The sequence below is a fragment of the Diabrotica undecimpunctata genome, chromosome 2 (assembly GCF_040954645.1).
Source record: "Diabrotica undecimpunctata isolate CICGRU chromosome 2, icDiaUnde3, whole genome shotgun sequence".
Lineage (NCBI taxonomy): Eukaryota > Metazoa > Arthropoda > Insecta > Coleoptera > Chrysomelidae > Diabrotica > Diabrotica undecimpunctata.
Window position 1 is genome coordinate 131,812,808 of NC_092804.1, and position 13,160 is coordinate 131,825,967.

The 13,160-nt window shown below is 31.1% G+C and overlaps 1 protein-coding gene across 2 annotated transcripts in view; it reads right to left on the reverse strand.

Moving 5' to 3' along the window:
* Positions 1 to 972: 972 nt before the first annotated feature.
* LOC140434887 (aminoacylase-1-like) overlaps positions 973 to 13,160 on the reverse strand; it is a 78,603-nt gene continuing 66,415 nt past the window's right edge. Inside the window, exon 7 of one of the 2 annotated variants that reach the window (XM_072523500.1) lies at positions 973 to 4,312. In XM_072523500.1, coding sequence (XP_072379601.1) covers positions 4,105 to 4,312 — 208 coding nt within the window. In that variant the 3' untranslated portion in view covers positions 973 to 4,104. The remainder of the gene's footprint in view (positions 4,313 to 13,160) is intronic. The other variant, XM_072523498.1, reaches the window with a different exon arrangement.

Genomic DNA, 13,160 nt, shown 5'->3' on the forward strand with positions numbered 1-13,160 from the left:
TAGGGATCCATGGAGTAGTAACACTAAGCCTCAAGACCTCATCTCTTCTGTACTCCCTCCATCATAGACCGGTCAGTTTAAATAGCATATTCATTTAGAATTTTAAACCACTACCACAGAATAATAAACAATCAGAATGCCCACTCTGCTTGAAAAAATAAGTACACGCATCTCGTTCGCGCAGACGGAATCAGCCATGTTTTAGTCGGAACCAGTGCTGTTCAATGACATTTATCTGGTGTGCATAGAAAAATTAACCAGGTTTAATTTATTTACGGCAACTATAGACATAATATGCACTATTTTGTTCGTACTTTTAGTTGAAGAATAGATTAAATTATTTCAAAAGTACTAAATTATTAATCTCTAAAAATTTAAATTACAGTTCTGTCGTAGCGTGTCACAAATTTCTCAATTCGAGTCTATGTTTCCGTTTAAAATATGGCGATCGCGTGCTGACAAACTTCAAAGGCGGCATCTGAGAGTGGGCATTCTGATTGTTATTTATTCTGTGCCACTACGTAATCCTTTTTGAAAAAAAGGAAAAATAAATACCTACCATCTGAAACCTAATTAAAATACAGTTTTTTACATTTATATTTATCAAATAATTTACTAAAAAGATTTTTAGTAAATTAGATTAGGTTTACATTTAAATAAGATTTAACAAAATATTTGTTTTAATTCTTGTCACTATTTCAATCATGATGTCTACAATAATTAGAAGTATACTCGAACTTTAAGTGTTTAATGATGTATTTGCAATATATTGTACAGTCATTCCTTCCAAACTTTATTATACTTACAATCCATTACATAGTATTCCAGTATTCCTAATTGCTTTTCTAATATGTGTACATGTTTGATTGAAAAATATTTTTTGATTTTTTTATCAACTTTATTTGCAAAACACTACAAAAAATATCGAATATGATCTATAAGGTTCTATAAGAAAAGAAAACGCCACATTAAGCTTATTTAACTTTTATTTTTGATACGGAAAGAGTTATTGGTCACATTGAATTAAAAGCTTGATATCCATTTCATTTTTTACAGCGTGGCCACAATTATGGGATTGCGGCAAAAACCGCTGTACGCTTCGATATTGCAACGTCACGCCGTCATTTTTTTACGTTACTTCCGTCTTGAACCTAAAAAAACGCAAACTTCCCAACTTCTAAAGAAATTCGGTTATAATAATCTAAAGAAGTCAACTAATTATTCGAAATAAATTACTACCACGGGAATAGCATCAATATTTTTAGAATACCTACAGCTAGCTTGGCAAAAAAGTAACGGCGTGACTTCAGAACGAATGCTGCATACTGTAAATTATATGCATGCGACTAATTAGCACACAACAAAACAGAACTGCATTTAAAACATAACGTAGAGACCGTCAGAGTTCTGTAATAACTCAACAGCATGTCAAGAAATAAAACATTATAAAATTAGATTCCATACATTCAAATAAAGAATTATATGCATCTTCTGCAGGAAGTATATGCATATGGTCTAAGGGGACACTTCTAGAAATATTTGTGATAAAAAAGCCTATTGGTTTCCATATAGGATCATGCATTGATAATGTATTATGAATTAGTAAATTGTACATAAAAAGATTCTAGAAAAATTGATCTGCAAAAAGCATAAGATATCGGACCACTGCCGAAGATCAATGAAAACGGCCACGAGGAAGGTCTCTCACACACCTTGAGGATCAAACATCATCATCATCATCATTGGTACTACAGCCCTATAAAAGAGCCTCGACCTTCCCAAGTCTATTACGCCAGTCAGTTCTATCCATTGCCAACTGTTGCCAGTTTGCTGCGCCTATTTGTCTACCATCCTCATTTACACCATCCCTCCATCTGAGTTTTGGCCTACCCCTACTTCTACTTCCCACAAGTTGTGACATAAGGATTCTTGTAGGAGGGTTGTTCTGCTGTGATCTTGCCAGATGTCCTGCCCATCCTAGTCTTCCTATTTTTATATCTATGATATATCTCGTAGTTGTACCTCCTTCTCCAAACACCATTTTCACAGATGCCACAGAATATTCTTCTCAGGATCCTTCGTTCAAATATAAGCAAGAGGTTTTCATCTTCCTTGGAAATTGTCCATGTCTCCGACCCATATGTCAACACTGGTTGTATAAAGGTTTTGTATATGGTTATTTTTGTTTTTTGGCTTAAGTTTCTGCTTCTCATATGTCTACTCAGTCCAGAATAGCATTTGTTTGCTAGGATTATTCTTCGCTTGATGTCTTCCGTCATGACGTTCTCATGGGTGATCAGGGAGCCTAAGTATGTGAATTTGTCCACCACTTTAAAGGTAGAGTTATCAACCGTGAATTGGTGGCCGATGTTTCCGACTCTATTGTTGGGTGTTTTTGCCATTATCTTTGAGGCGTTTGACAAGGTGGTATACATTTCTTCTAGCTTACGTGTTGTGCGGGCAACTAGGTCAACATCATCTGCATATGCCACAATTTGTTGTCTATTTGGGGATCCCTGACCGCCTTTTCCAGAGCTATGTTGAAAAGGAGACACGCCAGCGCATCTCCCTGTCGCAGCCCAACATGCGTTTCAAATGCCTGTGATTGTTTGCCCAGTATTTCGACTTTGCAAACAACTTTACGCATTGTAACCTTAACCAATCTTATCAGTTTATCGGGGATGTGGAATTCATCCATGACTTCATACAATTTATTTCTTAGGACAGTATCATAGGCCGATTTAAAATCTACGAAAAGATGGTATGTGTCGATATTGAATTCATTGGTATTTCCAGTATTTGCCTTGGCACAAAGATCTGGTCTGTTGTTGATCGACCAGGCCTAAAACCACTTTGATATTCGCCAAGAAGCTCCTCTGAATATGCAGTCAGGCAACCATATAAAATACTCGAAAATATTTTGTATGCTGTATTAAGGAAAGTTATTCCCCTATAGTTTCTACATTCCAATTGATCACCCTTTTTGTGTAGCGGGCAAACGATCCCAATACACCACTCTTCTGGGATTTGTTCCTCATTCCAGGTTCTCAGTATGATTTTATATATATATGATTAGTCAGAGTAGCACCTCCACATTTAATAAGTTCCGCGGGTATACCATCACTTCCTGGAGATTTATTATTTTTTAGGTGTTTTATTGCATCCCGTACTTCCTGAATTGATGGAGGCTCCAATGGTGTATTGTTGTTTGCTCCTGGGGGTGGTTGATTTGGATCTTTTACTTCGATAGTAAGTAGTTCTTTATAGTGTTCCACCCACCTTTTCAATACTTCTTCTTTTGTATTGAGTATATGCCCCTCCTTATCCTTACATAGTCCGATCCTTGGTTTAAATTCTGTTTTTACTTTATTTAGATTTTTATAGAATTTTCTTGTTTGATTTTCCTTTTTTAATGCCTCATTAATATGGGGGATAAAGGGGTAGAATGCGAATACATGGAGTTGATTCCAGTTTACTCCAACTAGCCTGTTCTACTCAAATCCGACTCTCACCTTCACGCTGGTGGCCCCTGTTAACCTAGCAACCCAGCTGGAGATCTGGTATCCAACCCGGGTGGAGGATCAAACTATAGAAGGAATTGGGTGCGTTCAGCCGCTGAAGTCGTCTGAACGCACCCAATACTACTCACCTATCAAAAATCAAGAGAACCTAAATCCAAATCTGCATCGTACACCAAACTCATACATGTTTTGCAAGTAATTTATACTACAAAGAAAATAATGAAGGAAAGAAAAAATATAAAAGAAATAAACGTTTCACAAAACTTTGGAAAAAATGTTAAAAGAATAGTTGTAGTACAGGCATAAGAAAAAAAAATGTTAGAATGAGAAGTTAACGTGTGAACATAATTAGGCGCCTTAAAATTAACAGTAGCAGCAGTAGACGTGTTAAAAGTTAATAGTCAATCCTTAAGATTGTAAAGACGTTATTTCATAAAAATAGGTTCAGTTCAGTTGACCACCAACTCTGACTAAGTACCTTTGGTGAAGATCAAAACATCTATTATTGGCATAAATGTATATCAACAGTGTAAGCCTACACATTTAAAATTGTATAAGAAAATATTCCGACTTAGCGGAATGTTCATTTGCATTTGGCCAAAGCTTGTATTAAGTGGCAATATATATTAATACCCTTCAAAAACGTGTCTCTGTGTAGATATTCATTAAAACGATGCAACAAAGGTTCGGTGTTACTCATAGGCGAGAAACCAATAGCAGGTATTCCCAAATCTCGCACGAAGGTCATATCTGATTTCGCTGGACAAACTAAGGGAACCAATCTCATTCCTCTGGAAAACAAAAATATTAATTGATTATATTATCTAATGTCGACTTTAGTTGTATAATTAAGATTAATAATTAATCCAATTATTGGTCTCTTTAGTACATAGGGGAACAGGTCGGAAACATATGGTAGGACAGTTTAGTGATGTCAGTAGAATCTATTAATAATAAAAGATTAGAATATAAATGAGTTGCATGTTCCATGGATGAATCGCTTGTATTGCTATACTTCGTTCCATGTCAAGACAAGCTCGAGGTAAACAGACTAATGTCTAGAGCCTGACCCACTACTCTGAGCCGCGTAATGTAGGTTGCCTATTATGAATTTGAATCGGGGAAATTAGTGATAGACTCACGCATGACGTCCGACATCGGATAATCATTTTTTACTAAAATAGATGTTATAATAATTATTTTTCTTCCAAAAACGAATTGTCATTAGAACAGACAATTTTACTTCTATCATATAATGATTTAATAACTCCTTTTTTAACATTTATGTTGTGATTTGATTTATAATTTGGATACATGTTCATATGCGCAACAAAAAATATTAAAAGCCAGAGCTTTTCGAGGAAATAACCATCATTTAATAAATAATTTTTATATAACTGTGCTGAATAATGTATTTCGAAACGGGGAAATTATTCATTTATAGATATTACAAAGAAAAGGTCTCTAAAACGTTTTTAAGCAAGCCAAAAAAATCACATTACAAGGAATTAATGAATCAAATATGTAGCACCTTTTTTGTAGATGTATTATTCAAAAACAAACTGAAGTTATTACTATAAACAGGGATCTGTATAGCTGTGGCTATGCTTGACTTAAATAAAACAACGATTAGATAGAAAAAAAATCACAAATATCATTAAAATTATCTATATTTTTTAAATGTTGATATAATTTGGTACATTGATTTTTATATTTAATATTTTCTAAGTAAGTTTTTATATAAATAAATAGTCTATATATAAATGTACCATTAGATGAAACTATGAAAACAATTAGGACCAAATTGCAAAATGAGTGATTAACAACTAGAACCAAATTAAATGTGTCAGCTATAACGGAACTGTTGACATTATCTACTGACAACACTTATTTTCATCTAAACAATGATTTCTATAAACAAAATTTTTGAGCTGTGCTTTAAATCCATAATTAGCTAATATATTGATGGAAGACTTCAAAACAAATATTCCTAATCAAAATTTAAAGCTCACAATACGTTGGAAATATGTAGATGATCTGTTGGAAACACTTCTGATTAATATAAATAAAAGGTAAAAAGGGGGAGTCAATAAAACTTACAATGGAAAAGAAATAAAATAAATCGTTGCCTTTTCTAGATGTTTTAATCTCAAAGGAAAATAGTGGATATGGGACTCATGTATACAAAAAACTAACACATATGAACATATATCTAAATTATAAATCAAATCACAACATAAATGTTAAAAAGGGAGTCATTAAATCATTATATGATAAAACTAAAATTGCCTGTTCTAATGACAATTCGTTTTGGAAGAAAAATAATTATTAACATCTATTTTAGTCGAAAATGATTATCCGACGTCGGACGTCATGCGTAAGTCTGTCAGTAATTTCCTCGATTCAAATTCATAATAGGCAACCTACATTACGCGGCTCAGAATAGTGGGTCGGGCTCTAGACATTAGTGGTAAACAGTGTCAGACACGTGATCGGCGGGTGTGTCACGCCGTCGCAACCTGTCATTGGGTGAAAATTAAGTGCTAACCTCTGACAAGCTGCGACACCACGACACACGCACCGATCACGTGTCTGAAACTATTTACTTCGAGCGTATCTTTAAATTGAATGAAGTATAGAAACAATGAAAAAAATCTATTATTCAATAAACTTCATATTTTTATATAAAGTACAGTTTTAGTAACATCCATTTGCACTAATACCGGATTGAAAATATATTCGTTTATTGTGCATATTATTGTCTTGTATATATTGTTCTTACATCAGTAAATCTAAAAGCTTAAATCTAACAATTTGTCATATATCGACAATCTAATAGCAACACGTGCCTGAGAGTTTTGGCAACACTGATCTCCATAAGCGCAATGTTATTTTCTCAACTTGAAACCAAGTATAGACACTATCTGACACATATCCTAAACACGATCAATTAACAATAAACTTTCTCTTTCTGTTACAAATGTAACGTTGCAAAATGTATCTTATATCTTTTTAACTTCTCGAGAAAAATTTTCTTAATATCCTCAAGATATCGACACTTTAAATATTATATTTTGTATATTCATTGTGCATTATGATTCAAAGAAAATACAGGAGCAATTCACAAAAAATTGCTTACTATTTATTGATCGTTTTCCAATTATAAAGGTGTTCCTATTGTTTTATTCCTTCTTCAGTAATAGTAATTTCTAAATCATTTGTATTATTTTTGAAGTAAGGTATATTATCACCTTTCTTTCACCTTATATATTCGCCATTACAAAAAAAGTTAATAAAATTTATCAAACTTGGCAAATATCATTATGTATGATAATAATATCTAAATAATACACCTTTGAATATATTTGATAATCACATAAACGTTCTTATAATTACTGACTATCTTGCACTTACCATTATAATGCATCATATTACTACATCGATTATCATGCATCGGCTTCATGCACTAATAAATGTTAGACCAACAGTCATTTGCCGTTATAGAAATATCCCTACTGTTACAGGGAACTTTCATAGTTTTTGTTTTAATTTTTAGGCCCTATGACTAAAAATAACAACTTTTATATTTAATCTTAAATGAAGAGAACATTTTGCAAAACATTCAGACAACAATAAACAAGACGTATTGTGCCTAATAATTAAAACTATGTTATGTTCATCTAGAACAGACTTGCAAAGTAACAGGTAAGTTAAATAAAGTTATACAAATATTCCATCGATAATATTCATTTTAAATGAAATACGATGGAGGTCCGATAAATACTTAGCCTCACCGCCCGATTTCACCGCTATCACAAAAGAAATTTGCTATCATGCAGCCAACGATATAATATACTAAGGATGGAAACATGTTGATATTTTTACATGTAGCTGATAAACGATGTCACTTACTAGCTACAAAGTCCGACGTGAATTTGACAGATGATTAACGTGAACATAGCTATCACCCATATTTTAATTATAAACATTATGTGTTAAGTCAATAATTTAATGTATTATTTTTGGTAAGTCGATATATTCGTTAAATTTTTAATATTTTGCAGTCCATTGTTGTTGGAAGTATTGAATAATAGTTGTATACACCAAACATTTAAAATTGTGGTTTGTACTGCACGTAATACAGCTAAAACACAACAGACAACAAAAGATAAGATTAAGTTTCATTTGTAAGTATTACGAATGTGTAAGAAGTTAGGACACATCAATGAGGTGTGCAGCACAACTACGTAACAAGTTTGTATTTTATAATGTGTCATTACCCAATTTTCCAAAAGTTGGATTTTATAGGCTCAGTACTTATTGGATCGCCCTCGTAGATTAATGCCTTTAAAAATTAAAAAATTAAATATAACAAAAAAACAGGTGTGGCAGTCCAGTGGGACTGCCGGTTAGGCATATTTCTATACACGCGTTCGTCGTTACAAATTTATATGGGAGTCAATCTGCACAATCATTACATAATATGCAATGCTACAGGTAAGAGAGAGCAGAAAGAGAAAAATAATTAGGTATACAGGTATATGGTGCATCGTTTGCTGGATATAAATATTTGACCTGTAATAGGAGTATAGTAAGTAAATGAAGGATTGAATCAATATTTTAATGAAAATATATATTTTTATTTTCATATATGTATAAAAGGAGTTGAATGCAAAAAAATTTTTTACACATACTCTGCAGTAAAATTCATTGTTAATTTTGTTATTAATATAAAAATACAATACAATACACTGCCACATAATTCAATATTATAATACAAATTAAAATGCAATATTCATAAGTATTTAAAAATGACAATATACATAACTTACGCATATGTTTAATTTACCATGATAATAATATTAATAAATATTAAATATGTTTACAAAAGGAACATTTTTATTCTCGAGAGAGAAAATATATCTTCTGTCTCTCTCTTACCTATATCTTACATATATGTAATGATTTTGCCGATTCACTCAATATATACGGATACACACAAATTTCGAACTTCGAACGCGCGTATAGAAGTACAATCAAAAACGAAATAAGACCAACAACTTGGATGATGTTGTAAATTTTCATTTTATTTTAAAATTTAGCATTTTTGCGTATATTACATATATTTAATAAAAATAACGTGGAATATTTCAAAAATAAAAAAGGGAATTCATATTGGGATTCGAACTCACATACACCAGCGTATGAACCAAACACGTAAAATATTTGCCAATTAGACATGACACAAACGTGTTTCAAAATTGACAGTTTTCGGTCATAATACAGTGAATTATTGAGATTATTATTTTGAAATACAAAAGACTAAAATAATTATGAACATTTAATAAATAATACAAAACATATCACATAAATAATAATAATAATAAATATTATATATATAATATTATATTTATAATATTATATATATATATATATATATATATATATATATATATATATATATATATATATATATATATAATATTAAATATATATACAAAAGGAACATTTTTATTCTCGAGGGATGAAGAGAGAGAAAATATATCTTCTGTCTCTCTCTTACTCATTATCTTACATATGTAATGATTTCACCGATTCACTCCCGTACAAATTTCCAACGTGGAGCGCGCGTATAGAAGTATAACTTCCAAAATATATGAAAATTCTGTTTTCCGCCATTTTTGTGGAATAACTTTGAAACCATTCATTTTATTAAAATTGTATATTAAACAAGGTGAAAAGCTCGGGTTCGTTCCGAAAAATATTCCCATGAGTTTTTTTTTGTATAAGCACTTTCATCAGATACTCCAAAATAAAGCTCAAAATGTTGCCCAGGCAAAAAGTTGTTCAATTTTTTTTTAAACCAATTTAAATCAATTTTTTCGGCAGGTAAAATTTTTTCTTGGTTTTTTGGATCATTGGTTTGAACATGGTTTGAACCTCAATTTAGATCCTTGGCGAGTTCAAAAATAATATTTTTTACTTATGCTTTGAGCCTTGAAAATAATAATTTTGCTTTTATTCAGTTTTAAATTATTTATTACTCGAAAACGATCAAGTTTACTGAAAAATAAAAAAATCGCATCGTGAAAAATCGTGAATATCAAGAGAGAACGTCATTTCCGAACGAATCCCAGCTTTTCACCTTGTCTATATTGATCATATCTGATCGAAGTTGAAGTTTTTCGTTGAATGTACCTAATTGATGCGGCAGATGACATCAAAATATAGACAAAACTCACATTTAACATTGAAACAAAATGAATCAGTTTTTCAAAAACTTGTGCCAATCTCGATTTTGGTTTAGTATTCGCTCGTTTTCCTGCTTTAAGTCAATAAAACAAAATTTGTCTTATAGTTAATTTCTTTTTATCCATAATGCGCTATAATATCTCGTAAGTCGCTATACGTTCATTAATAATGAACATATTGTGTAGTGCCCTTTTGGTAGTCGCCTTATTTGTTTTTTATATCTTAAATATTCGTCATATACTCCCCTAACATCCCATGTCGAATGTTAGAATTCGATCAGATATTTAGTTTGTATTCAGCCAGAGGCCTTCTTAAAGTCAATAAATCAAAATTTGTCTTATAGTAAATCTATTCTTATCCGTAGTGCCTTATGATACCTCGTATGTCGCTATAACTTCATTAATAATGAAGATAATATGTATATATTATATATTTTATAATATATATATATATATATATATATATATATATATATATATAGTTTATATTATATATTATATGTATATATTTTTGTCCTAGGAGGCGCTAGGAGTTATCGTCCCGGACAAACTGCGTGACGTGTCATCCTGGCCATTTATTAGATTATATTAGCGAATAGTTTTCCATTTTTATGACAGTGACTAGACTCCGCTTTTTTATTTCTTCCAATAATGTATTTTCTATTTTTATTCAATAAAAATGCGCAATGATCCTGATATTTTGTTCATTAGTTTGCCATGCCTAACTTTATCAAATGCTTTTTCAAAACCAATAAATCATGTTTGATATTAATGTAATTCACTCAGTGAATCCATATTCCCACTTACTATGAGATCTAGATTTTTATTGAGCCTGTTGTGTTTTCAAAAAAAAGTTCGGTATACTTAATAAACGTTGATATCAGCCAATGTTGAGATATTATGCATGTACTTGTCGAATCCTACGGATTTTCTTCTTTCAGTTTTCCATCGCTTTAGATCTTTAGTTTTCCATTTCACTTTATTTGCACATTGAAGCTATTAGATTTTTTCTCATATGCCTCAATTTCCTTATTTTCTTATTTAATATTCTATATTTTTGTTCTTATTTTTAAATTATTTTGTCACCTGCAGAAGAATTAATATCAATGACGTATACTATAGACCCAGCCAGTGGTGTAGATAGTGTCATAAACATGATTCCTTTTGTTTTTGTTTATAGTTTTATACGTCATCGGTTGTGTTTTTCATCATTTATGTGAAAAGCAATTTTTATTTTAAATTTTTAAGGGTCATTTACGTAATATTTTAGTAAAATTCCATTTTACTAAAATGCCTTGTTTGTAGTCGCGGAAGTTGGAAGAGCGAAACATTATCACTTGTTTTATAAATATTAGGTTATGTGTTAATAGTCAGTGAAAGGGTTTAGTTTACTTAATAAATAAATTATTATACTTTATACTGAATACTTAAAAATTTCAATTAAATTTTTTATTTTTTTTTATTAGAATCATTTAAATACCATTTTTTTAACTAGTTTTTTTTTTCATAGACTTCCTTTTGACGAACAAAAATAAACTCATTATGAAATAAACGAGCACGCCATTGTCGTAGTAAACATATCTCCAACAATCCTCCTTTATAACATAAATAATTTGCTTTTTGTTTAAAGGTCTGTATTTTTTTTCGCCATTTCAGAAGAATGTGAAGATCTTTTGAGTTGCCATTTTCGTTATTTTTTCCATTGCTATTTTCCAAAATGTCCAATAAATTGCACATTTTTTGAGTTTATTTATTAGTACACCCTATACTTAATAAAAAATATAAATTTTTAATGCAAATACTCAATTATTAAGTTTTGTGAGATGTGTTGTGCCATGGGGTATGTCATACTCCACCACACCAAGCACTCAAGTTTCAAGTACCACACCAATGCAGGGTTAAACTTAAAACTTTCTGAAAGGAATTACACAGGAGCTACTTACTATAAATACAAAAAATTCACCAAGAAATTAACGAGCAAATGATACAGAAGAGACAAAATAAAAATAATTTGGAAGAAAATGATAGGATAAAATATAAAACCATAACTGAGAAATTAAAAGGATATCTGGATTATAATGTATATCGAGATTTCATATCCCATGTTTCCAAAAATTCTCTCCTTATTTAATTCTACCAAAACGTTAAAATAAATGTTACAATATATTTCCGTTTCCGTTTCTAAATGTACTTAGACCATTACATGCACAATAATACATCAACCAATAATACTAACATGCATTGACAATAGTATATTGCGAAACAAGTTCAGTAATGTATTAATTTCTCATGAGTTTGAAAAACTGAAGTACAAACGAATCAGAAATTACCTTTCTGCACGTGTTACACACTATACTTTTTCTACAACCACACTTTTTGCTAAAAATATTTTACAAAATAATGTTTTTTATATTTAAACAATTTATTGTAATGAAAATTACATTTACAGTCTAAAAATCGTTTTCATAAAAGATTAGTTAAGAAAAGTTAATCACAAAACAGATATCTAAATTACCACCGAAACCACAACGTTAACATAAAAAAATCATCAAATCATTATATAATAGAGCCCAAAACACCTGTTCTAATGAAAATGCATTTCAGGAGTAAAAAACTGTTAACAAGAGTTTGACGAAAAATATTTACCCATTGCCACTTGCAAACAAAGAAGTTTGAAGAAAAGAACCCAAAAACACCATAAGCAACCGAGAAATACTCACAAGAAGGGATTCAACGATGACAACTATACCATATGTAAAGGGCTTATCAGAAAAAACCAATCCCCAACACAAAGAACCGTATCTATAAAATACCATGTAAATGCAACAATTTCTACGTGGGAGAAACCACATGACCACTAAGTGTCAGGATAAACGAGCATGAAAAATACATCAAAAACAGAAACTTCGACAATACCTGGGACAATGAGCATATAGTACAATGGAAAGAAGCAACAATAACCATGAAAGAGAAAAATCAAAGAAGCAGCTCTCATCCTGCTTCATCAAGAAAAATGTGTATCAAATTATAGAATGTAGCAAAAAAGAATGTAGCACGCTTTGGTTGCCAATACTAAAAGAAGAAGTCAATACCAAGAACATACTAACAATAGCGGTATACATAATACATAAATACACATTACACAAGCGCAGAATGTGTATTCTACGTTTGTGTATATAAATATCACAACAACACATAAAATAGTCAGAATTTGATATCCCAAAGAGACAAATTTTTCAACCCAAAAACATGGCTGCTGCCGAAAAGATCGAGGTTAAGTAGGTCAACAGTCAATTTTAAAAAAACAACCCAATAACACCTGTTGGGTATACTTTTTACACAATTTTTATAATAATATTTTTTGAGAACGATTTTCGGAGTGAAAATG